Source organism: Malania oleifera, chromosome 9 (assembly GCF_029873635.1).
Source record: "Malania oleifera isolate guangnan ecotype guangnan chromosome 9, ASM2987363v1, whole genome shotgun sequence".
NCBI lineage: Eukaryota > Viridiplantae > Streptophyta > Magnoliopsida > Santalales > Ximeniaceae > Malania > Malania oleifera.
Genome location: NC_080425.1, coordinates 92,716,383 through 92,743,746, shown reverse-complemented (window position 1 = coordinate 92,743,746; position 27,364 = coordinate 92,716,383). Strand labels below are relative to the sequence as shown.

The window sequence follows — 27,364 nt, the reverse complement described above, 5'->3', positions numbered from 1 at the left end:
ATTAAATAAGAAAAAATTTGTTTTTAGAGGAAAAATTTGTTTTTTTTCTAGAGAAGAGTTTTGCAGTTGGAGTGGGCCTCATGTGACCAATCTGCCCAGGGCCCAATGGGCCTTATTCTACTACTGATTTTATCACACATGATGCCATGTGCGCAAGCGTGCGCAAGCAATGTTGCCAATACCATCCCATTGTACTGTCGAATATTACTCAAGATGTTGTTATTAGCCCAATGACATTCTTTGGGCCCATGGGCCGTGAGAGTCCACAGGCTCATCTCATGCCTTGGCCCAACCAGTTGGGACTATGGGTGAGCAAAATTCGGTGAAAACCGAATTAACCGGCCGAAATTGGTCGGTTCGGTTCGGGTAAAAAGCCCGGTTCGGTCGGTTCGGTTATAATTCTACAAAATTTCGGTTAATCGGTTTCGGTTCGATTAAGGGTAAAAAAAATTTCGGTTAACCGAATTAACCGAATTACTAATTAATTAGATTTTAAATATAATTTATGAATATAAATTTTGCTTATGTAAGTTCATTAAGGAGTTTAATTAACCTATTTGGATTCTTTGTTCTATGGTAAAATATTATTTTCATTAATAAAATTAATAAATAAGGTATTTAATTAAGTTGGATTTGGTTTTAAAAAAAATTTATAATTGTATTATATTTCTAACAATTAATTTTAAATAATTTCGGTTAAAATCGGTTAACCGAATTACCCGAATGGGCAATTCGGTCGGGTCGGTTCGGTGTATTTCGTCAATTCGGTCGGTTCGGTTAATGGTTTATATTAACCGAATTTTTCGGTTAATTCGGTTAATTACCCGAATTTAACCAAACCGACCGTTTGCTCACCCCTAGTTGGGACCATTAGTTTTGATTTTTGCTTGTTATTTTTTCAGGGTGTAAAAAAGTCATTTATAATACTAGCAACTCCTAACTTTATGATGATGAGTACAGTTAGGTTACCAAACTATTTAAAAAGTTAATTGAAACTAGATTAATTATTTTTTTTGGCTAATATCTAATAATTAACAGAGGCCATCAACTACTAATGGATAAACATAACCTGCTTCCTCAAAAATAGACGCCAAGGTAATGTTGACATAAAGTAAAAGTTACTTTAAATAAAGGAAGGGACAACACATAATTTGTTGACTCACCTTTCAATACAAAATAAAAAACTGACAACTTTAATAAAATAATTTTTGACTAAAGCATAAAATTACACAAGATATGACCCGACGAATTACTTTTTCAGCAAGGCCTGAGATATAACATGGTTACGGACAAATGTCACCTCATACCATTAATTAAGATTCCTAAATTTTAAGTCACTATAAATAGTGTTTTTTTTTCTTTCATTATAAATTAAAAATATTCATCATTAATATTTAAGCTTCCATTTTAGTGCAATCAACTGTTTAAATTTAAATTATTAAAATATTATATAATATTATATATAATATGCAGTTATATATGTAATTATAATATGTTAATTAGATTCGATTAATTGTGGTTATAAAATCAGCCAAGCTAAAATAGAATCGGTAATTAAAAAAATTAAAAATTTAAATTAAAAGTAAATTAAAAAAAAATTAATCGATTATTCTCGACTTTACAATTTACTTCAACTTTTTGATTTTTTAAATTTTTCTCATTCACACCTTAGCATTTTTAGGGTTAGAAATAAAATATGGCAGAAACAAAATAAAGTTACGGATAAATATAATAACTTTTGTGGTTTGTTGATAGTTGGAGTTCCTATATTATTCAAAAAAATAAAAATAAAATAAAATAAAAAATTATATTATTTTAAGACAGATGATTGCTTAAAATTTTACAAAAATAATTATTTTTAAATCTTATTATTAAATATCTAGTTTTATATTAGATAGAAATAGAATAACATTTTAATATGAAAATTTAGTTTTTGCTGTATTTCATTTTTTGAACCAGACATAATATAATATGACAAAATACAAAAATCACTTTTTGTGTGGTCTGGCCTCTTCCCAGTTTTCTTCTCTCTCTCTCTCTCCGAAGATTCACCGCGAGTCTGCCCAAGAGGAGCGCGCCTCGACTGCGCAGAAGCCGAGCTCCACCAGAAATACCACCATCTGCCGCCACAAGCACCGGATCTCCTTCACAATCCTGTAATTTTCTGAATTTTGAGTATGCTTTTAATTCTTCGTTCATAGAATGTTTGTTTTTGCAATTTTATACTTCCCAACGTTTCAACTGATTTTAAAAAATATTGTCTGCCAGCTGCTTGATGGAATTCTTTAGCTATCACTAAACAAAATTATTATTATTATTATTATTATTGTTATTATTAATTGCGTGAAGCATATGTCGTTTGTTTTCTTTGGGTGTAAATAAATTTACAGATATTATTATTAAGTACAGACTACAGAAGACATTTAGTAGCTTCACAGAGTCAGTATCTTCCTCCCATTATGCTTCTTCCTTATTCACTTAACAAGTTTTAGAATTGTCAAAGTGTATATTTGTTGGAGGAAAATCCATAAAGATGAGGGTGCTGAGTTGTTCAAGCACTATTTTGTTTTTTTTGTTTTTTTAATTTTATTTTTTGCTAGGTTGCTCGGTACTATTTGATTTGAGCAATAGCAACCGAGAGCTTATTTGAAAGACCTTTTCATTAATTCTGCAGTTTAAATTGATGTCTCTAGAAATTGCTAGGCTGTTATTCATGTTCCCATCATGAGCTGAGTTTGTTCAGGGCATTATACTTGCGTGTGACCTTTTGTCTCGTGCGTTTGGAATGAGTTTCCATCATATAAATACTAGTGTAGGGTTATTTTTAAGAGATAGTTTTTACCTAAGTTAAAAAGGGGAGTATGACTCCTCGGTCATACTATGTTTCCTAGTGTAGAGTGAGAATAACATAAAAGCTCTTTAGGGGAGGGTGAGTATTAATCAACTTGTAAAACTCACTAATTATTGTTATCATGTTTAACCTACTTGCCTCCCCCGCTAGACACACATTGTTAATGGAGGTGTTAATAATGAATTGCGTTGCTTCAATGTTTACTGCTTAAGTGTCATTGCTTTCATAAGTTGCTTTTTGCTTCCGCTTTTATTTGTTTGAATGACAATGAAAGCGTTCTATTGGTGAATTGTGGTAAACACTAGACTGACTAGTTAAACAAGAGGGCTTTAGCTTGAGCCGCATGATCCACTCACAAAGGTGTGAAATATTCGGTCAATGACACCTTGGCCATTGTTGTTGCCCTTCAACATGTTAAGAATTAAATTGTGTTTTAAGAAACCCCTAAACCAAGACATCCTATAATTTCAATTTGCAAACGTGTATGATGTGTTTGTGGAATGTGGATGGGTTGTGTGTGCATGTGATGTGTTTGTGAAAATACCTAAGTGGGCACCTATTGCATTAGGTAGAATGCTTTGTTGGAGATCGATTGCTTATTGGGGCTCATGATATTGTGATAGTAATTATAGGGTTGTGATGTTGTTGAGGTTGTGCTTGTTTTGTCTGTCCAAAATATATTTGTCAAAATGCCTAAATGGGTGCCCATCGCATTAGCTTGAAATAGGTTGGAAAAAGTTATTAAGTTTATCCATGTTTACCCTAATCAGGGAAGTGCATTGATTAAGGTTATGTTTGGTTTGTGGAATGCCTATTCCTAAGAATAATTAGTTTTAGTAGGTTAGTTACAATTAGTTATATAAGAAATTATGTTGTTACTATAAAGTAAAATAACAATGTGAAACATTTTATGAGTCTATAGTAAGGAATAGATAAGGAATAACTATTCCCAAATTTCATCATGGGTATATTTATTTCTTTCTCATTACATGTTGAGTGAAATAATTAGGAAATAGGAATATATAAGGAATAACTATTCACTTCATTCCTAAGTTTTAAACTATATTTCATCTTATTCCAATGAATAACTAATCCACCGAACCAAAAGAGCCGTAAGAGCCCTAAGTGCTTTTGTGATTACTTAGTTAACATTACTACATATATTTGTGTAATGGTAACTAATATACAGTGCTGCACATCGTGTGGCAAAAAATATGTATTCATTTTTTTTTTATTGCATTTACTATGTATTCATTATGAGTTATACCGTTGTTAGATTTTTGTGCTGAAAATAACATACAAGGCCACGCATTGCCTGGGTTAGTCTCTATTTTTTTAGACATAAAACATGGATATGTATTTATTTATTGGATCTCTATAAAAAATTTAGTAATATTTATCTAAATCTAATGAGCTCTTTTGTTAAATTTTGCCTTGTTGAAATTCATGCAAACAAAGTTATACAAGATGTTTACATTCAAATATTCATAAATCTAATGTATATTACTACATTTAAGTAGAGACTCAACTATAAAAAATCAAAATCAGTGTAAGATAGAGACTAAAAATGGAGCATATGTTTTTTTGGATCCATGCAGTGTGTGTTCATACAGATGTCTTATAAATGAATAAAACAAAAGGCTCCAGCCACCCTAGATTCCCAATTATCAAAAAGTAAAGAACAAATGAATAAGATAAGCTCACATATGAAAAATTTTCATGTAATTTAATTGGATTGAAATTTTAAGAATCCAATGTGTAGAGTAGAGTCTCCATGATTATAAAAAATCAAAATAAGATGTAAGAGATTAAAAATGGAGTATATATTTGCTTTGTCATATGCAGTGCACATTCATACAAACATCTTATAAATGAACAAACAAAAGGCCCCTAGCCACTTCAGATTCCCAATCATCAAAAAACAAAGAACAAATATCTAGTAATTAAGAAAAAAGTGAGGAATAGAGAGACAGAGAAGAGGTAGTTTTGGGATTTTATCTTTGATTAATGAATTGTATGTGGAGTATGATAGGTATACTTTACATGTAGAAAGATGAAGAGATAAATGATCATGGAATGTCACTTAAATAATGAACCTTTCAAGAATGAAGAGGACGTCAACTTTCACAACTGATCAAAGAGGATTAGAAGATTTGCACATCAAACCCATCTTCAAATTGCTTAAAAATTTGTACTTTTTTAAAAAAAATTTAAATAGAAAAAAGCTCAATGGGCTTGGTAATGAAGAGTGTACAAAATTATGGAATAAATGCATGAGCATTTAACTAATGGGACAATGGAGAGATGATTCTTAAAAAAATGCTTCTAAAAGGGAGAGTTGTAATTTGGAAAAATGTTCAGATTTATTTTTTGAAAAAACATGGACAGTTAATGGTGCAAGGAGAAATATTTTTTAAGAGAACCTGGAAATGTTGGGGAGGGGGGGGGGGGGAATATGATGATTTTCATGAAATGTTTTCAAAAACTGAATTTTGAGATTAGTTGAGACTTGGGAAACTATAAAGATCAACAACAATAAAAACAACAACAACAAACCAAGTGATGCAGGGGCTGCATCAAGGTTCTGCAGCCATGGAGAAATTAGAAGAGAAGGAGGAAAGGAAAGGGAGGAGAGGAGATACCAGGGGGGAATTCGCGTTCACTGCAATTCACATTCATCAATAACTGCCTAAACATGGCTTTCGTACACTATTTATAAGAAACCCGCTTTACATGAAATAACACTTAAACCCCTAATGGCCCTAAAACAACATTACATTACAAATACTTTACACAAATATTACAAATGACCCCCAAATACACATAATCCTTTACTAATTAATACCGAACACAAATAATAAACTACTAACCGCACATAATAAACTACTAACTTAATTTATAAGAAAGCCTCTTTACATGAAATTACGCTAAAACCCCTAATGGCCTTAAAACAACATTTTACAAATACTTTACACAAATATTACAAACGACCCCCTAATACACATAATCCTATACTAATTAATACTGAACACCAATAATAAACTACTAACCACACATAATAAATTACTAACTTAATCCCACAATTCCTTAACCCAACTCTTTTTAGTTATTTTCCAACAAGGATCTTCCCAAGGTCTTACTTCTTGGCCTACATCGCCAAGCCTTAAGTCTCACTGGATGGGGCTGGTTGCATGAAAATCGTTTTCCTCTAATTTACACTATCTTAGGCAATTTCCTCTGACAATTGAGGGTTATTATATCCTTACTACCTCATTCTTATTTATTTCAAGTATACTCCTACCCTTCTATTGCCTCTAATAGTAGCTAGCTCACTCTTCATTATTGCACTATTTGGCCTACATTGCAGGTGCCCAAACCATTTCAGCTTCCCTTCCCTAATCTTGTTTCTACTGGTGATATGCCAGACAAATTAAGGATAATGCAGATGGAAACTGGAAAGCATGGAAAGAGAAAGCACCATGAATATAAAAAGGAGGCAATAAAAATGAACAACCACACCACTCAATGATTATAAGGAAAAAAAAAAAACCCACCTTGTGAACACCCAGAATTTTCATGATTTAACTTTGCCACAAGGACAATAGGAGGAAGCTCTCAAATTTTCCATTTTTATCTACTACTATCGTTTATAGATATGTCATTTTTATTTTTGAATAATAATTTTTTAAATGAGAAAAATATTTAAAAGAAAGACATATAGTACTATGCCCAATGGTTGGTACATTGAAATAAAGATAGAATGGGAGTAAAATGGAATGAAAATTGTACGAAGAATATGTAAAATCATAAAAATTGATTCCATTCCATTCTGGATAGCAAACAAGGAGTTTGTATTAAAATATGGATGTAATTCTACTTTAAAAAACAACAAATAAAAAAAAAAAAAAAAAAAGAAGAATAACAAAATATTGAAAAGTGAGAGCTTTGGGGCAAATCCCCAAATTGATATTTATATTGTTGTGCCGGGCACCCCACTTGTGTCAAACACCAATACTACAATTATTGCTAGTGAATATATAAGAAATTAAAGTAATGCAGAAACTAATAATAAAATAGTAAAAAGAACAAGACAAGAAATTTACGAGGTTCGATATAGAATTACCTACGTCCTTGGGCGCCGATGATCAATCCACTACTTCTTGACAAAGCACAATTTTTAAGGTGTGTTTTATAAATGAAGAGTTGAGCTCTTTATATAGTTTCAATCTCAAGTCTAAAAAACACTTCTCTCCAATGTGGGACAAATAATATAAAAAATTTAAAACAACCTTTTATACTATTGTGGAACTATTCTACCAATGTGGGACAAAAAACAACAAATCTCCACTGACGATAAATTTAACAAATTTTTCAGTCACCAACATTTTCTGGAGTTCCACATCATCGGCGCCTTCCAAAAATATTCAGACTTGCAGGATATTGATCAAGTCCAAACAATGTTTGAACTTGATTGTTGTCACAATCTTGGTCAACATTTCTGTAAGATTTTCAGTTGTAGCAATCTTTTGAAGAAGTATCTTGCCTTCATCAATAATATCCCACATAAAATGAAACCGAACGTCGATGTGTTTCGTTCGTGCACGGTAGACTTGGTTCTTTGCCAAATGAATAACACTCTGGCTATCACAAAATACAACAATGTGCTTCTGAACAACTCCCAAGTTTTCAAGTAAACCCTGCAACCAAATAGCTTCCTTAACAGCTTCTAAAGCTGCCATGTACTCTGCTTCTGTTGTAGACAAGGCAATGGTAGACTGTAAGGTAGACCTCCAACTTACTGGACCATTAGCAAATGTAAAAGTATATCCAGTAGTTGATCGACGTTTATCCAAATCACCTGCAAAATCCAAATCCACATATCCAACAACACGTTGATCAATAGTATTATTTTTCTCAAATACTATACCAATATCAATCATATTCATAATATATCTCAAAATCCATTTCACAGCTTACCAGTGTCCTTTACCCGGATCATGCATATACCTGCTCACCATACTAACAGCTTGTGAAATATCAAGTCTAGTACAAACCATTGCATACATCAGACTACCAAAAACACTTGCATAAGGAACCTATGACATATACTTACGTTCCTCATCTGATTTAGGAGATAAAGCCGCACTAAGTTTGAAATGAGGAGCAAGAGTAGTGCTTATTGGTTTTGACTACTCAGACATGCCAAAACTCTGTACTACCTTCTTCAAATACTGTTACTCAGACAAACTAACTTTTCCTCTTATTCTGTCTCTGCGAATTTTCATGCCAAGTATCTTCTTTACTTCACCAAGATCTTTCATCTCAAACTCTTGATTTAACTAACTTTTTAACTTGTTGATTTCTTCCCTATTCTTTGAAGCTATTAGCATATCATCAACATACAAGAGTAAATATATAAAACATCCATTTTGTAATATCCGAAAATAAACATAATGATCATGTTTATTTCTGATGTACTTTTGACCCATCATAAACTGATGAAATCGTTTGTACCACTGTTTTGGAGACTATTCTAAACCATACAATGATTTACCCAGTTTACATACCCAATTTTCTTTTCCAGCAACCTAAAATTCATCTGACTGAGTCATATAGATTTTCTCTTCAAAATCACCATGTAAAAATGCAGTTTTTACATCGAGCTGAACTAATTCAAGATCAAATTGTGCTACCAAAGCCAACAAAATTCAAATGGAAGAATGTTTAATAACCGGAGAAAATACCTCATTATAATCAATGTCTTCCTTCTGTGCGTAACTCTTAGCTACCAATCTAGCTTTGAAGCGAACATTATTTGCATCTAGAAATCCTTCTTTCTTTACATAAACTCATTTGCAACCAATTGCTTTCTTACCATTGGGTAGCTGGGCTAGCTCTCAAGTTTGATTCTGATGAAGAGACTGCATTTCTTCATCCATTGCTCTTTTCCACTTGTCTGATTCAGAGTTCCTCATTGCTTCTTTGAAAGTAAAAGGAACATTATCATCCACAACTGGAAGTGCATAGACCACCATATCAGTATACCGAGCAGGTTTTTGAATTTCTTGTCTTGGCCTTTGAGAAACAATTGATCCTTGTTGCTGTGAAGATTCTCGAATTGAAATCTCCGCTTTTTGTACACTATTCCCCACTGTAACTGGAGAGTTACCTTGTTGTGTCTCATTTCTCACCAGGTTTCCCAAAATTGTCTCAACCTCCACCTGTTGTTGAGTACCACTGGTCTTCTCTTCAACTTATGACTTCTTGCGTATTATTTTCTTCATCATCGCAAGTTCATCAAAAGTCACATCCCTGCTTAAAATCATTTTTTTCGTCTCTAGATACCAAAGACGATATCCTTTGACTCCTTCCCTTATTCCCAAGAATATTGCTTTCTTGGCTCTTGGATCCAACTTAAATTCTTTAACATGATAATAAGCCATAGTACCAAATACATGCAAAGAATCATAATCACTAGCAGGCTTTCCAAACCATACCTCATAGGGTCTTTTTCCCCCTATTGCAGATGATGGTAGACGATTGATGAGATGACATGCATATCTAACAGCTTCAGCCCAAAACCTTTTGTCTAACCCAACATTAGATAACATACATCGAACATTCTCCAGTAAAGTCCGATTCATGCGCTCTGCCACCTCATTCTGCTGTGGTGTATTTCGAACTGTGAAGTGTCAAACAATACCTTCATCCTGACATACCTTCATAAACAGGTCACTCGTGTATTCACCACCATTATCTGATCTGAGCCGTTTAATCTTTTTGTCAGTTTGAGTTTAACTAATTTTTTCCACTTAAGGAAAATATTACACACTTCATTTTTATGCTTCATAGAATACACCCAAACTCTTCTGGAAAAATCATCAACAAAAGTGACAAAATAATGCATACCACCCAACGAAGCCGTTTTTGTGGGCCCCCATACATCTGTATGAATGTAGTCTAAAATACCTTCAGTCTGATTGATTGTTGTGCCAAATTTCACTTTAATTTGTTTTCCCAGAATGGAATGCTCACAAAATTCAAGTTTGCATACCTTTGCACCCTTTAACAAACCTCGCTTAGCTAATTGTTGCAATGATTTTTCTCCTGCATGTGCTAATTGCATATGCCATAACCTGGTTGTATCTAAACCTGCATCTTTCTCAGAAACAATAGCTGCTGAGTCAATAACTGTACTACCTTGTAAATAATATAAGTTATTTTTATTTATTCCTTTCATCACTATCAGCGCACCTGATTTAATCTGTAAGGTTCCATCTTTCAAAGTGATAGTGAACCCTTTAGATTCTAAGGCACCGAATGAAATCAGATTCTTCTTTAGACTTGGAACATACCTAACATCAGCCAAGGTCTTAATAGTTCCATCTTGACATTTCAACTCTATTGATCCTATTCCAGTTGTTTTACAAGTATTATCATTTCCTATAAGAACAACCCCACCATCTAATTCTTCAAAATTAGAAAACCATTCCCCATTGGGACACATGTGATAGAAACAACCAAAATCCAAAATCCACTCACCAAAATAATGTGATGAAGATGTTCCAACAAGAGAAAAATCTGACTCACTTTCATCATCATTGGCTATATTGGCATTAGAATGTGTTTTGCCCTTATTCTGTTGTAATTTAGGACAATCTTTCTTCCAATGCCCTCTCTCACGACAAAAGGCGCATTCATCCTTAGCAGGTCTCCCACGAGATTTACTCCTCCCATGAGATTTACTCTTCCTTCCAGGCATACGATTCTAAGAACGGCCCCTTATTGTTAGTGCTTCTGTTGTTTCCTTATGGACCCTCTGATCCTTCTTTCTGCATTCAGTATTAATCAATGCAGTACAAACAACATCATAAGTAACTTTATCTTTCCTATACAATAAAGTGGTGGTCAAATGTTCATACTTATTAGGGAGAGAATTCAGTAACAATATGGCTTTATCCTCATCTTTCACCTTTTCATCCAAATTTAACAAATTGGCCAAAATTTTATTGAAAGCATTTGTGTGGTCATTAATCGAAATACCCGGTTGATACTGGAAGCAAAACAATTTCCTTTTCAAATAGAGCCGATTTTCCAGACTCTTGGTAATAAATGTATCTTCCAATGTTTTCCACAATATCTTTGCAGATGTCTCCCTCATAACACAATATTTCTGATTTTTGGCGAAACACGGACGAATCGTATCACATGCCCGACGATTGATCTTTTCCCAATCTCTGTCATCCATATCTACTGGTTTATCATCTAAAGCAATATCTAATTCTTGTCGATACAAGATGTCCATCACCTCACATTGCCACATACCAAAATTATTGGTACCATCAAATTTCTCTACCTCAAATCAAGCATTAGCTATCGTCTTCGATGATGATGTTGAAGTCGAAGGGGTTGGAGTTCGTGTGGACAAAGTTTCTTCTACTGCTGCACTAGTTTCTGCCATCTTCTATATATTCAATAGCAACCGACAAAGTAAAAGGCCTAGGATGAATAGTACGTACCAACTGTGTCTACTCTGTTTTATTTTATGAAATTCCACTTTGATCAGACCGACCTTTAGGGAGTGACTGAGCCGCAATGGTCTCTGAGCACTTGCTTAGACAATGTCTTTCTTAGGTATCAAACGTGGAATCATGGATCCTAATAGAGGAACACCTCTGTATCAACACTATTCAACCTAGCTCTGATACCAATTGTTGTGTCGGGCACCCCACTTGTGCCAAACATTAATACTACAATTTTTGCTATTGAATATATAAGAAATTAAAGTAGTGCAGAAACTAATAATAAAACAGTAAAAAGAACCAGACAAGAAATTTACGAGGTTCGGTATAGAATTACCTACGTCCTCGGGCGCCGATGATCAATCTACTACCTCTTGACAAAGTACAACTTTTGAGGTGTGTTTTACAAATGAAGAGTTGAGCTCTTTATATAGCTTCAACCTCAAGTCTAAAAAACACTTCTCTCCAATGTGGGACAAATAATATAAAAAATTCAAAACAACCTTTTATACTATTGTGGAACTATTCTACTAATGTGGGACAAAAAACAACATATATGTCAAGCTTCTACCTTCTTTCCTGCAACTAAAAAGAGTGACTACTGGTATCAGCTCTGCTAAGTTCTCTCTCTCTCTCTCAATGGGAATGTTTTGCCTTAGGTTTATTTGCTCCTATTTTTCTGTGAACCCGGAATTGATAAAAAATAAATAAAAAATTGCTGTGAAGCTGAGTCTGTCTTTTCTTAAACTCCTGACCCTTGCGATTGTGTGGTGAAAATCCGTGGGTGCAGGTAATGCATTCTGCTCTCTCTTCCCAGGATTCCTCTTTATTTTCTGTTTATATTTCTGAATAATTTTATTTTTCTGTGAATTTTTGATTCAGGCAGTATCTATTCACTTGTTATCTCATAAATGATTTAGACAATATTGCAGACAACCATGAAGACTATTGTTTACTTGAATTTCATTTGGAAGGATTGAAGGAGTGAAGGAGAGGAAAAAAAAAAGAGAGAACTAGTTAATTTTGCATGTTTGTTTGCATTCAGCAAAGGGAAGAAAAAATATGTTTTTAAGATTAAGTTTTTATATGCTATATATTTGAGTGCTCATAGATATTTGTTTTTTTGAATAATTTTATATTGTTAAATTTATGAATATGAATTTGTTGCATTTCAACTACTACATTCTTATTGTTTTTGCTGTTATTGAATCAGTTTAAATGATATGTAGTTCTGCAGTTTTTCTAAATATGTTTGTAAGAACTGCAATTTTATAACTTCACTAATTTGCTCTTTCTAAACTCCTTCACTAGGATTAACTTATAACTTACCACACCATTTCACATGATCTTGTGCACTGTCACCATGTCACTGAAGCAATGGGACTTAAAAAATTTATTCTGTGGGGGCAGCATATATATACTTGTGCAAATGGGAAGGAAAATATATAGATAAAAATTATGAAAAAAAAAAACATAATTTTGCAAGATTAATTTTCCTACAGTTTGAACTTGAGGCCCCAAAAAGTGCCATATGTATCAAACTGATGGTGTCGATATAACAAATAATCTTTACTTTGGATCAGTACTGCTATTATCATTTTTATTCTATACATTATCTTGCACTCCATGTTCAAAGCAGTGGCAAACCTAGAAAATTTCTTCAGTTGGGGGGGGGGGGGGGGGGGGGGGAACATGTATGTACTTGTGCAAACAGGAAGGAAAATTTATAAAAATATGAAAACATAATTTTTCAAGTTTAATTTTCCCAAAATTTGAACTTAAGACCCCAAAAAGTGATATATATGTCAAACTGTTGGGGTAAACTTAACAAATAATCTTTACTTTGGATCAATATTGCTATATCATTTTTATTCTATGATTTCATTGGGGGTATAAATGTATATTCTTATTGTTAACTTGGGCATTTTTATATTTTAGTATATATTTTATTATTATTATTGAAGGGGAGCTTAGGCACAATGGTAAGGTTGTCGCAATGTAACCTCCGGTCACGGGTTCAAGTCGTGGAAACAGCCTCTTGCAAAAGTGCAAGGTAAGGCTGCGTACTATAGATCCATTGTGGTCCGCCCCTTTCCTGGACCCTGCATGTGCAGGAGCTTTGTGCATCGGGCTGCCCTTTTACTTTATTATTATTATTATCAGCAAAGAATAGGAAATTCATTAGAGAAAATAAGGTATCAAGGGAATGCCAAACAGTTCAGAGAGAACAGCAAAAGAACAGAAGAAAAGACCCCAATCAAGGGAGTACATCAAGGAAATTTAGAATTACAGATGAGTCTCTCCTAGGCAATGCACCATGCCAACTATAGCTCATAAACATCTAACCATCCAAGACGGTCTGCATAGATGAAATCTTCCCCTCGAAAGCCCTTCTATTCCTTTCTTTTCAAACAGCCCAAAAATAGCAAGGGGGATAAGGGAAAAGGCCTTCCTTTTGGACTTTTTGGAGTGGATCCCTTTCCAAGCCCAAAAATCTCATCTTCAACTGAAGCTGCCGTGACCCATTTCTGCTTGACTTGGAAATGGTTAGGTTCTAAAGATCCCTAGTCAAAGAGCAATGGAGAAGGATGTGGTTCACCAATTCCACTTCTTCAAGGCACAGATAACTCCTATTCACAGTAGTCAAACCTGTCTTTTGGGGATTGTTTAAGGTGATGATCTTCAACAAAGCTGCCCGCCATGTAAAAAAAGGAACTTTCAAAAGGGCCGCTGTTTCCAAACAAGCTTCAAGGAAAACTGGTTACACACTGCATCTGCCTGCAAAGTTGTTTGTAGTATGACTTGACCATGAAAATACCCTCTTTGCTCAGGGTCCAAACAGGCTCATTGGAAGAGGCAGGGCTCTGAACATGATAAATGATGCTGTAGATTTAAAATTTTTTTTTTTCCTGAGCCAAGAACTAGGGAAAACCAAAACAGCGGAAAAGAACAGAAAAATAAAGAAATTGGCAACAAAAAAATCAAAAGAAAAAGCAGCCTAACCACCAGATGAAACTGAGTGTGTGGGGATCACCGCATGAGGGAGAGGGAGATTGTGTGAGTCAAAGACTTTGTCTTCCTTAACCCTCCTCTTGTCGCCCACGCTGCTAACTTGTCGGCAGTTTGTTTAGCTTCCCTTGGGGCGAAGTGGCAATCCACAGAACTGAGATCAATAAAATCTTTAATGTCATCAACGAAGCAATGGATTCTCCAGTATATCTGGCCTTCCTTCCTGTGAATTTCATCAATCACTACCTTTGCATCCTCATCAACAATCAGGTTTGAGAAGTTCTCTGCAATGGCACAATTCACAGCAAGGAGACATGCTTTGGGCCCTCCTATCAGAGTATCAGTTGCAGAGCATGAGGATGTCCATGCCTTAAGAATCCGGCCTATGTCATTCCTAGCCACACATGCCAGGAAGGCCATGGAGGATTGTTTCCTTATCACAGTTTATCTTGGTGTGAAAACTCAGAGGTGGAGTCCAATTAACAGCTTGCTTTTTTGAGCAATGCTGTCAAAGTGGTGGTGCTGAGGTAGATAGCTGTTAAACTCAGAAACAGAGAAGGATATGTCATCCTTTAGTTTGAGATGGTCAAGCTTCCCCTTGAAAAACAACCTGGTTCCTGGTATGTACCAACTTTTTTCAAATAGGATGGCTGTAAACAGAGGAAGGTGGGGGTCCTCTGGATGGTTAAGGCTGGTGCCAGGATCTTGAGTGATTATCTATTATAGTCAATTGCTTGGGGATGTGATTTCCATTTCATCCATTCTTAGACCCCAGAAATAGAAGACGCTTGAAGAAGAGGTGTATAGAGTTTTCAGTTATTGAGCCACACAAGGGACAAGTTAAATCCTGCAGTTCTTTTCTACTGCCAAGCATTCTTCTTTTTGGGATAGCATTTGTCACCACTCTCCTAAGCATTATTTTTTGTCTTTCATGAATCTTGAGACTCCTCAACTTTTTCCAAGGGAAAGAGGATGGTGAGTTATTTAATCTATCACTTTGGTCTGCCCAGTCAGCCAACTTCACTGCTGTAGAAATTAATAAGAGTGTTGATCTCCAAGTCATAAACATTCTTGATCAGGGGTATGTTCCTGAAGGTCCCATTATTAGCATCCCCGATGTTGACAAATGAGGGCATTTTTATTGCAGGCAAAGCTGTAAATGAAGGGAAACGAGCTGAGCTGAGAACCGCCACACCAAATGTCATGCCAAAAAAAATATATCCTCCATTCCTCCCATTTTCCACACTGAAGTGGATGTGAGAGAAGAAATTCTCCCATTCTTCGGATGAATTTCCAAACACCTGTGCAATAGCCTTTAGTAACCTCTTTGGAAATTCAGCTGTCATGATGAAGGCCATATTTAATTGCAATAACATCCCTCCAGAAATAATTACTCAGACTTGATTCTCCACAGCCATTTTCTTAATAGAGCCTTGTTGAAGGGGAGGGGAGATCTAAGGTCAAGCCCTCCCTCTAGTCTTTTGGAAACAACACTAGGGATGGGAACAAAGACATACAGTAGACTAGGAGATTGGCTAAGGTGCTTTTGATGAGTGACTGAGTGTGAGCCTGCCACCTTTCGAGAGGTAAATCCTTTTCTATCCAGCCAATTTCCTTTCAAATCTGCCAATAATGGGATCCAAACACTTTGTCTTTGAACTTGGCACCCATGGGGAGGCTCAAGTAGGAAATGGGAAAGGTCTTACAAGTTACAACCTAAGATGCCTGCAAGAAATGGTACATTATGGATAGGCCTCATAGGATGATTTCACTCTTACCCATATTCACTTTTACTGCCTCAAAACCAAGGAGAAGCATCTGAGGTTAAGGCTTTGAGCAGGATCATCATCACAAAAAGTAATGATATCATCTGCAAAAAGAAGTTGGGAGATCATTAAGATCTCATTGTTCCTTTCAATGCTAAGCCCTTTAAGAAGGCCATCCTCATTGGCTTTGACTAATATATGGCTCAAAACTTCCATAGCCAAGACAAACAAGAGGGGAGAGAGGGGGTCCCCTTGATGCGAACTGTGCAAATATTCGTACGACTCCCTGGGGCTGCCATTAATGAGCACTGAAAAGAGGGTGTGAAGATGCACTGATTTATCCTACTGCACCAAATTTCCCCAAAACCCATCCTTCTGAGAGAATTAATTAGACAATTCCTTCACATGATCAAAAGCCTTTTCCATATCCAGTTTGCAGAGTGTGCTGCTATTTCCTCTCTTCAAATAGGTGTCAACAACCTCATTTGTAAAAGGGCTGCATCTGTGATTTGTCTGCTTGCAACAAAGGCATGCTGGTGTTTTCCAACAACTTATGAAATTATTGATTTGGGCCCAACTGCAAGAACTTTAGAAAGGAGTTTATGCAAGCTACCAACAAGGCTAGTGGGACGAAAATCTTTCATGTTTAAGGCCCCCATTCTTTTTGGGATCAAAGATACAAAGGTTGAGTTGATGCTAGCCACAAATCTGCCTGAGCTGTGGAAATCATTGAAGAATCCAATGATATCCTGCTTGAACTTGTCCCAATTCCTTTGAAACAAAGCCATGTTGAAACCATCAGGGCCTCGGGCTTTGTCCCCATTGCAGCTCTTGAGAGCTGAAATGATTTCCTCTTCCTCAAAAGGGTTTCTCGAGCCACTAAGCTGTGGAGAAGCTCATATTTTTGAAAAAAATACCATTTACGGTTAGCCTCCAATGTTCTTGTTCACTGCACAAATCTCTATAAAAATTGCAAGCAACCCTTTTAATGGGCCCCTCCTCCACCAGGAGTTCACCCTCTGCTTCAATTTTTGTCATGAAGTTTTATCACTGATGCACATTTGCAACTCAGTGGAAAAACCCAGTGTTCCTGTCCCCAGCCTTTAACCAAAGGGCCCTGGATTTTTGCCTCCTAGATATTTCATCCTGCGATGACCTCAGCAAGGGCTCTTTTAAGGGCAACTCTTTTGGATCTATTCTTTCAAAATCTCATAACGGGCACTTAGCCCACTTCCCTAAACTTGGGTCCACCCGTATTATTTTCTCATATTGAAAATGTTGTATATACACCCTATCATTTAATTATGGACATGTTATGGACATAAAAATACAAGTGCAACATAACGCAGGCATTTTAAATGCATACACCTGTATGTTTGTTTTTGTGTGTGTATGTTAGGTTTGAGATTTATAGAACATATCCATTCATCTTTTCAAGTAACCCTGATTATGGCTCCTTTTATGAATAGCATAAAGCAAAGTCTTATTATGGCATGCCATTGTTGTGTTTAAAGACTATCAAAGAGGCATCAGAATGTTAATGGAGTGTCCAAGAAGTGTGTGTAATTAAAAATATAATTTAAATACAGACCCATTTACAGTGTTAGGAAAATGTTCAAGGTGTGTCCAAGGAGTGATGGCACATGAGCATAATCTATTCACACTCACAGAAATGTCTATGCTTTACATTGCTTTCCAATATGTGCATATATTGTTTGTTGTCCAAATTTCTGTTATCCATTGTTTCACTTTGAAGTTATCATCATATTTTTAACCTACTTGTAGGTCACATTGATGGAGGGCAGAATTGCTGACGAGCTATACTCAGATACTTTGCGACTATCAAATGTAGAATTGGATCCCACATCAACTGTCATTGCTAAGCAAGGCGATATGAGTGGTATAAATTCAGACTATAAGCTTGCTCTATCTGCAACAAGTTACTAGTTTGTTTAGAAACCTCTGTGCAGATGTTTATATGGTTGAATTTTAAGAGTTACAATTAAGCCTTTTTTTCCCCTGTAGCGCCCCACTCCTTTCCTGGTTACAAGCTAAAGTTAAAGATAAGTAATAAAAAATGAACATAGGTAGGCATCCAGGTGGTTTTTATAGGAGAAGAATTAGTAATGCTGTTAGGTGATGATAATGATTTTCATGTTCTGAGGGAGACTTCAATGGAGGTATATAGCATCAAATCCTTATGCACTATCTCAGTCAAAGATTCTGAGTTATCTAGGTCTACCCTCCCCTCCCCATTGTTGCTAACTAGCCCACTCCTCCTCATTGGTGGGTGTTATTTTGCCTATGTAACAAGTGACCGAGCCATCTTAAGTGCTTTCCCTTTTCTAATCTTCAACAAGTGCTATGCATAACTTATCGTGAATGTTTTCATTTCATAATTTTCCTTTTAGAGTTATAAAGCTCATTCACCTTAGCTTCTCATTTCAGCAACTACTAAATTTTGGATTTGTTATTTCTTAATTACCTAACATTCTGATCCATTTAGCATAGTTGATCTTGTAGCTCTCATTTCTTTCTAAATTTTTAGGGGTATTCTACAATCTTGAAGCACTGCTCCATTTAACCAAACTTGCATCTTCTTCAATTTCTGCTTCACCCTGCATAATAGATCCAAGGTATTGAAATCTACTAGTGCTAATAATTTCTTGAACCATCAAGTTTAATATTTTCTCAAACATTTTCTAAAATGACTGAAATTACCTCACATATTCTGCCTTATTTCTCCTTTATCATAAAATTTCTGGATTCTACAAAACAATATACTCCATGGAACTTAAAGCAGAGTCAACAGCCCCTCAATATTCACCTATTGTGATTGAAAATTCTTTAGATTCTCCATCAATAGTCAATAACACTAGTCATTACTCTATAATGACATCTATTTAGATACTATAAAGACGATTTCTTTTAGAACCTACATAGAAATTCTTTAGATACCCTATAATGGGCTTCTCTGGGTCAATAAGAACTATTAGCAAGTCCCTCTTCTTTTCCATAAACTTTTCGATTAGTCATCTTAATAGGCATATAACTTCTGTAGTTCATGACTCTAGCACATTATTTAATTAGTGCACGCGTACGCACCCTTTTGATTGTATCAGTTTTGATGCTTGTTTTGTTTTTAAAGTTGTGGGGCTTTTCTTGTTATCGACTATTAAGCTTGTCAGTATCATGTGTCTAGTGAGTGGCTGGAAGCATTCTTGTCACAATCTGACATTCCAGTGTCATTACAAGGTGCTGTTATTTTGAATGGTCTTCTTAGTCTTTCTTTTTTATTTTCTTTTATTTTTTACCTTTTTTTGGTTATACTTTGTCGTTCTTTTTTGTTTTCTTTGTCTTCTCTCTGGCATATTTTCTTATTTTGTCAAAAAAATAATAATAATAATTATCAGATGTCTTTTTTCATGGTAACTTTCTGAGATTTTTAATTTGTAATTGAGCAACTACTACTTTTTCAAGGAAGCTCTCCTCATTGTGCGCCTGTCACGAATATTTCTGCTGATGCAAACAGACTTGTTCTTCTGATTTCAGAAAATCCGTGGGTATTACCTTACATTCATTTTCAGTTGGTTTCTGTTGTACTTGTACACAAACCTGATTCCTAACAATGGACGTTTTCGGTGGTAGTTAGCAACTCCAAATGGGAATTCTTAAGATCCTATTCAAGGTTGCATTCTGAAATTGTTCCTTGTAACAAATCATAGTTCCAAGTGTAATAGCATTGTAGTTCATTCATAGTACCATTTTTTGTACTTCACAAATTAAATCCAAGGCATTTGAGTTGAATGGTGTACTGTAGTGGCGCTGTAGTTACTTCTTAGCACCTGATCTTTTGATACTTTAAAGTTTAATCCCAGACATTATATTTCTATGTTTACTTTCAGATTGTAATGAGCATGACTTACTGCATGAGGATGGCTCTTTCTGGGATGATTCTGATGAAGAGATGAATAGAGCATCTGATTTGGACAGGGAGTGGCAAAGGCGGCGCAACCAATTCCACACGGTAATCTAATGTCTATTCATTTTCATAATTTATTCCAGTTGTCATATTACATGTTCTTGTACATTAATGTATCTTCTATGAATTTCAGATTGGATATCGAGATGGTGTTATAGCAGGGAAAGAAGCTTCTGCGCAAGAAGGGTTTAATGTTGGCTTTAAGCAATCAATGCTTGTTGGGTATGACTGGGGTCTTGTTAGAGGTGTTAGTAGGTAAAATTAAACTTTAGTTCCATTCAGCTGCCCAAAAATATTTTATTCTTCTTCTCCTTCTTTGACATTGCTACAGCTTAGTTTGTTCTTTTGATTCTAATGGCTCTTTTATTTCATGTGTCTGCAACCTCTCCCTAAGTGCACTGGCTTGCCTTCCGGATGAATTGAAAGACAAGTTGGTGGAAACACATGGAAAGCGTGAAAAGTTTAATCGCTTGTATGAGTCTGTGCATGCTCTTTCAACAACTGATGCTTTAAAGTTGTTTCATGATGATATTGTTTTAAAGAAATTGGTGGAAAAGAGAGAGAGTTCTGAAGGTGACTCCCATATGGTAGGTTTGAAAGATCAAAGTTCAGACAGTGGGCTTCTGGGAAATTACTTTGGAGAGCTTCAAACACTTCTTCGTGAGTCTCCTGCAGTGGGAGTGCATTTATTGAGAGACCAATAGATGGTGTCATAGCTTCTGTTTATAATTTACAAAAAGAAGACCTATTCTAAATGTGATGCTAACTTTTATAGGATTCAATTCTATTGAAGAGAAATATAATTTATTATTCATGATAAATGTTGGTGTCTTTTTTAAATATCATTTTGGGAAAAAGCAGGCTTGAAATTCTCATTGTAATTGATTTTATAGTATACTCTATGTATCTTAATAGACAATCTTTCTGTACTCTCTCTCTCTTTTGAAATAAATAAACGAGAATTTTTAGGATGAAACTGATGACTGATGAGACAACCTTCATTTGCTAAAAATGTTTTGAGATGCTATTATCTGTTTATGAGACACTTTTACAATTTTGAAAGTAGATGCAGAAACCAGAAAATGACTTGCAAATTTGTGGATTAGATTTTGAGAAAATCAAATTAACAGGAAAGAGAGTATAAAAAAAAAAATTTGAGAATTGGTCATTGAACAGGGAGGCTTAATGAATGTTTATTGTTTTGTACCCTGGGGGGTAAGGAACCGTGTTATGATATGAAGGATATGGACTGCGATAAGGCTGGATTGCTCCTGCATTCCTTGGGTTTAAAGTCTGAGTCATTTAGTTAGCATGAGGTACAATGGTCAAGGGTTGATGTGCATTGCTGGCCTACTACCTGAAAACAGTGGTGATCTAACAAGCTATGGTCACCAGGGGTACTGGGTTCTGTTTTAAAGAGGTGTGCTTCTTGGACATACAACAAGATTAGCAAGCTGTGTTATTTTGCATATAGTGTTTTTTTTTTTAAATCTAAATCAATAAATAAATAAATAAATTTTGTGCTCTTTTCTTGTCAGAAGGATTTCTTATTCTTTTTTGTACATTTTTTCTTTTTAATGAAATATCTTCTTCTTCTTCTTCTCTCTCCCTCTCTCTCTCTCTCTCTCTCTCTCTCTCTCTCTCTCTCTCTCTCTCTCTATATATATATATATATATATATATATATCTTATTCCCTGTAATTGGTGTGATTTATTGCCTGCCTGCGCGGAGCTGCATGTGGCAGAGTGTAACAGCTTAATTTTTTTGGTAAAACATGATCTAACCATGGTTATGATGGAGAATCACCAATGAGGAACTTCCGATATTTTTATTGTATTAGTATGTTTTGTGTATTTGAAGTACTTTAGGGTTATTGTATAATTTCTTGTTGTAGTTGGGGTTCTTTGCCGATATTTCTTATAATTGTAAATATGAGTACTCTGTAACGTATGGGACAGTTATCATTTGAAATCAGATTGCAGACAGTTTCCTCTCTCTCTCTCTCTCTCACTTATTCTCTTCCTCTTCATCTTTATACTCTCCCATATTTCTCTCCATCTCTCTCTATTTCTAAGTTTCTGTTGTCGTCCTACATCAGGTTATTTGTTCCTTTTCATATTCATGTATGGATTTTTATCTCCCATGGTATACCCTTTCTCATTATTGGATCTGCAAGAGACATAATTAATGTTTCTATATGTTAGGCTTCCTGATAATTTGGAATAGCATTTCCTATCATAACATCGTAAAAGAATTTTCATTCTGTTGCAGGGAGCACATCTATTTTTTTCTCTTGCATTTTGTTTTGCATTACAAAACGTGTAACTTCATTGATGATTGGACATGTGATTATAGAAATGAATCTAGGGATTCCAACAATGCGAATGGAACTGGAATTAATCCTTACTAGAAAAAAGTTGAAAACAATATCAATTAAACATTAACTGCAACAAAATATAAGTACTCTGGCAGAAATATCCTTAATGAATGTACTACATAGACACACATTGAAGAAAACGAACTTTTACAACACAATTTTATTGATAGAACATAAAGATGTGAACACCTCTTATGCTGCTCTTGACCCACATAGCTTAGGACAATCTGAAACGCTGTATTTACAGTTCAATCTCCATGAAACCATCACCCAGATGCGTTGTCTCCTCTAGTCCTGAATGAGAGGTGGAAAACAGGTCAGTTGTTCTGCTGAACCTGTAGTTTACTTCATGAAATTAGCCTCACCTTAACTATATGAATTGCTTCTAGTTCAACAGCATATAGGGTTATATCATGCCTAAGCTGCACACTACTGATCATGATCTGCACAACAATATGAAAAAGAATGATCTGATTTGTAAGATATCAATTAGTTTCAGTTTTTAATGTTTAAGCTTCTGATAGAGATCAAGCAGTTACAAGGAAAAGGGAAATGAAGAAGAAATAAAGGGAACAGGAACTTTGCAAAATAGAGTTATTGAATTTACGTTGGTAACCAGCATTAGCTACAAGCTTGAATGGGTCGTCCATGAGCAAAAGCTTCTGATGATTGCCTCAGACGAGTTTCAATTTTGGATGTTGGCATGACCATCTCATAAGCTTCAACAAGCAATGCCACTCTCCTCTTCCGAGCTGGAGCGAGTTTGGTGACAGTTTTCTGGAGTGCATAATCAAGCATCCATTCCTCTGCATTTTTCCTATCATCCATCTCTTGATGCTTGAGATCAACCTTCTCTGCTTCTGGGCCAGGCTCCAAAGGCAGATAATTTGGTTCTCTTGGATTGAATTTTCTTAATTCCTCCTCTTCCTTGATCGATCTCTTGCATTTTTTTCTTATATTTAAATTCTTGCGAGTGCTGGGCAGTTCTTGGTTGGAATTGCTTCCTGTGTGGAAGAATGATCTTTTCATGCCTGCTTCGAGGAATGCATTTGTAGCATCCAACTGGGTATCTTGCTCTTCCATGCTGTCAAAATCTCCAGTGGTGCATCCAGTGGAACTGGATTGGTTCATCCCTGAAATACTGTGCTCGTCAGATTCCATGGTACTTGAGATTTTGAACTTCTCCACTTCATTTCGATCTTTGTCTGAAGCATTTAAGTCTTCAACAAATGTACTGCCTTTTAATTGCTCCTCAGAAAAGTCATCTTGGGTTTCAGCAGGAAGCCTGTTGTGAGCAGAATTTTCACTTGACAGACTTTCTTTGATGATCGCATCATGCTGGTTAACTTCGATTTGTTGGTGGATTTGTCTTCCATCTTGTGATTTGGTGTCGTCATCTTGCTCTTTATTTTCCTTCACCTGTTCAGCATTGGGGTGTTCCTGCTCCCAGCCAAGACTGCTTACAGCCATTGACTTATCAGTTTCTGTATCCTCAGTCACAGGAAGTAGGCTTCCATCCAGAACCTCTTCATTTATCCTAGTTCCCTCAGTAATGGCATCAGACTCAAAAGCTCCAACAATGACATTGCTTTCATTCTTACCCTCATTTGTTTCATCCTGACTGCAAGAGAGTTGATTCCAAAGCAATGCAGTTCCATCATCATCTTGAAGTAATTGCTTCTCCTGTGGATCCATCAAAGCTTCCTCTGGTAAGTCGGTGCAAATAATTGCATCATAATTGAATGGAGACTCTGTTTGGGGGATCTCATTATTTAATTCTTCAAATGCATTTTCATCTGAGAAATGCCGGTCTTGTTCTCCACTGCTGGAGACTTGGCTGGACACCTTAATCCCCAAATTCTGGTGGATGCTACTGGATACAGAATCATAGTCATCAACCTCATCAAAGCTTGCACTTTCTTCCTCCACAAGCTCTTCCTGTATTTCAGTTGGAATGTCCTCAAAAAACTTCCTGGCAGCATCATCTGGTTTGAAGACGGGCTTATCATTCAAATTAGAATTCTCAGTTTCTAAAAGATACCCACTTTTCAAATCTGTTTCATCATCACACTGCATTGAATCATCATCTTTATTATTGAGACACACGGAAAGTTGTCTGCTCTCCCAATCCATATCTGCAGTTTCAGACACAGATTCACATCCATCAACAATGCATTCTGGAGCTCTTTCATCTTGAGGCAGGAAAGATGGAAAGTCTTCAACTGCCGCCTCGAACTTACAATCTTCTTTAGCAAAGACTGCATTGCCCATGTCTATGAAGGAGATACCTCTGCTTTGGTCTAGAGTGTCATCACAATCAATTTCATAATGTGATGACTCATCTGAAGACATCGTGTCATTGAGATCTTCAAGCTCTCCAGAAAAATCAATGATTTCCTCATCTCCTTCCTGTGTGCCTTCTCCAATATTTCCAGCATTGTCTTCTGTCTTCTTGGCATAAATTTCAATAAAGAAATCCATGCCTACTTCTTGTATTATAGGAGGGACTGCAGAGTTACCCAAATCCCCTTCTCCAACAGCCGGTTTATCATCAAAGATCATCTGCTCAATGGTGTCTTCTTCTGTTGTGTCACTCATTGGCTTTCCTCTACGTGGGGATAGAGCTCCCAGTTTCATACCCTTCTGGGTTTTCAACTGCCGTCTCCTTGCCGACATGAAGCACTTTAATGGAGGCAAAGGAGTATGATGGTGACCGTTAAGAGAACAGTAGGTATAAGGGCAAACCTTCATAGCTGAAGTTCCTACGGACTCTGTTCCCCCAGGATTAAGCATGAGATAAGCCGGAAACTTTAAATCCTTCTGGGTTGAAGAGCAAGTTGCCTTCTGTGCATGTTTTATATCTGCACGAAGAGCTACTTTGGAGCATTTCTTTGCAAAGGTTCTCGCCGGCTTAAAGCTGGGAGTTTTTGTTAAGGTCCTGACCCGTTCCAAGCTAGATGTCTTTGTTAATGTTCTTACTGGTTTGTCACCCAACCCAGAGCCAGGTGTTGAACAATTTGAATACCTTCGACTCCAATACTTCTTATCTGAGCTAGTTGGTGTATTTCGGTTACTCACCGGTGAGCGCTCCTTCCTTGCATCAGAACTGCTTGTGGACTTCATATAATTGGGTGACCCATCTGAATTTCTGATCAGAGATTGCTTCTGTGGGGTTGCAGCTGCACTGGTGTTCCCATGTTGTTTCTGTTGGATTGCTGCAGCGGTTGGAACACCCCGTGGCGGCGGCGGTGGCGGCGGCGGCGGCTCTCCAAGCTGTGGCACTTCCCTTCTCAAAGGTGATGCTTTTAAGCTCTCAAAATCTGAAAGCTTCATTGATCTTGATTTCTTCATTTTCTTCTTCAACTCATTGCTTCCTTTGTTCTTGCCATCCTGGTTCTGCAAAGATGGTTTCAGGCTCGCTGACCGCTTCTCGGGTTTAACACCATCTGCTTGGATTCCATGCTTGCTGGATACCGTTCTCTGAACCATCTTCAAAGGAAAACCAGAGGCAGGAACAGTAGGAGATGAGGATTGAAGTGGGTTCTCTTCCTTTCAAGACAGGGAACTCAATTTCTAACTCTGGGAAGGAAAGTAATTTACCAGCTTCCCTTGAGGTTTGTTTGGGGGGATGGAAAAACAATCCCAACTACAGAGAAAAGGAATTCTTCATTCCCCAACAACCATTGATTCTTCTTTGCTTGGCATTATTTTGGGTTCAGTGGGTGGCCTCCGCTTCAAACAAATTTGAAATAAGGCTGAGAAGGAAGCAGGCTGATGCTGACCAGCACTCATATATGGGGGGGTTTGGGGCCCTTTGTTTTTGGCTGAATTCTGAAAACGATTGTATTGTTGTTATCTCTTACATGGGAACTCTAGGCATGCCATTTTTTTTTATTGCTTATTTGTTAAGCAATTGTGATTGGATATCCTTGCCCATGCCCTTTTGGTATAATGACCAAAATATCCTCCTTGATTTATCTAGAAATTTACATTTTACATATATACTACCTTGTATAACATTTGTCTTTAAGTGTGTTTGACCATTTAATATTTAAATGCTATAATTTTGTATTCTTTGTAAATTTGTTGCAAAATAATATAAAGAGCCAGATTTTACTTGTGGACGTAAAATTATTTGTCAAATTAGCTTATTGGTGAGTCCAAGCTTGTTATATACTTTAGTAAATTAGATTAAATTGATGTATACAAGTTTAATCATTCTTGAAATGTATCAAGAATTTTTATATATTTTATAGGTAAAAATGGAATGATACCGAATTTATCAAGTTACGTGTTTTCATTTGATTTTTAACTAATTCGACTGTCTAATCCCTTCCTATGAAATATGACATCATTAAACAGTCTAAACACTAAATTTGAGCTCACTTGCAAGGTTAAAAGTTGAAATACAATAAATTTGTTGATTCGTAATAATGGGAACACAAGACTTTTTAAAGGGCACCAGGGTAATTTCACCAAACCATGATGGTATGTAGGTATATGTACTTTGTGTATTGGGGTGTTTGTGTTGACCGGGAACCGACCAAGGGAAGTGGTCGGTCGAACTTCGCACAAAGCCAGCCACTGGTCGGTCCAAAAGGGCCCGCTATGGGACCCACTCCGAACCGGATTTTCATAGAGCAAATTCCAAAGTGGCTCCTCGCACGCTCCTCCTCCTAATGAAACCGTATGATGCCATTAATTAAAAAAGTAAAAATGCAAGGGCATAGAAGAAATTCTTTTAAAAGGAAAGGGGTCCTTTGTAAAATTATTAAAAAGAAAGGGACCCTTGATTGGGGCACCCCAATAATTCTTAATAATAGTTTAATGCTCCATTCCTATCCCTTTATATTATT

The 27,364-nt window shown here is 36.1% G+C and overlaps 3 protein-coding genes across 4 annotated transcripts in view; 1 reads left to right on the top strand and 2 right to left on the bottom strand.

Annotated features, from left to right (window-relative positions):
* LOC131163577 (protein trichome birefringence-like 41) overlaps positions 1-14,802 on the bottom strand; it is a 28,815-nt gene extending 14,013 nt beyond the window's left edge. The window contains exon 1 of the mRNA XM_058120169.1: positions 14,486-14,802. Within this exon, the coding sequence (XP_057976152.1) occupies positions 14,486-14,802 (317 nt within the window). The remainder of the gene's footprint in view (positions 1-14,485) is intronic.
* LOC131164228 (uncharacterized) lies at positions 1,978-20,951 on the top strand. The gene is made up of 5 exons (XM_058121258.1): positions 1,978-2,156; positions 17,934-18,048; positions 20,054-20,175; positions 20,264-20,385; positions 20,525-20,951. Exons 2-5 carry the CDS (start codon positions 17,943-17,945, stop codon positions 20,832-20,834), a joined length of 660 nt encoding a protein of 219 aa, XP_057977241.1. The 5' UTR covers positions 1,978-2,156; positions 17,934-17,942; the 3' UTR covers positions 20,835-20,951.
* Positions 20,952-22,534: 1,583 nt separating this feature from the next.
* Positions 22,535-26,544, bottom strand: LOC131164020 (calmodulin binding protein PICBP). 2 transcript variants are annotated; one of them, XR_009139196.1, is made up of 3 exons: positions 23,116-26,544; positions 22,874-22,951; positions 22,535-22,802 (listed from the first exon to the last, which is right to left on the bottom strand). XR_009139196.1 is itself a non-coding variant. In XM_058120919.1 (2 exons), exon 1 carries the CDS (start codon positions 25,995-25,997, stop codon positions 23,130-23,132), a length of 2,868 nt encoding a protein of 955 aa, XP_057976902.1. In that variant the 5' UTR covers positions 25,998-26,544; the 3' UTR covers positions 22,535-22,951; positions 23,116-23,129. The 2 variants fall into 2 exon arrangements, 1 of the variants encoding a protein (XP_057976902.1); XM_058120919.1 differs by having other exon boundaries at positions 22,535-22,951.
* Between the last annotated feature and the right edge of the window lie 820 nt (positions 26,545-27,364).

Excerpts from the sequence above, each read along its gene's own strand:
- LOC131164228 (XM_058121258.1), top strand. The coding sequence starts at position 17,943 with ATGGAGGGCAGAATTGCTGACGAGCTATACTCAGATACTTTGCGACTA. Across the intron at positions 20,176-20,263 it reads GGCGCAACCAATTCCACACG|ATTGGATATCGAGATGGTGT; the intron begins GTAATCTAATGT and ends TATGAATTTCAG. Across the intron at positions 20,386-20,524 it reads CTTGTTAGAGGTGTTAGTAG|TGCACTGGCTTGCCTTCCGG; the intron begins GTAAAATTAAAC and ends CCTCTCCCTAAG.
- LOC131164020 (XM_058120919.1), bottom strand. The coding sequence starts at position 25,997 with ATGGTTCAGAGAACGGTATCCAGCAAGCATGGAATCCAAGCAGATGGT.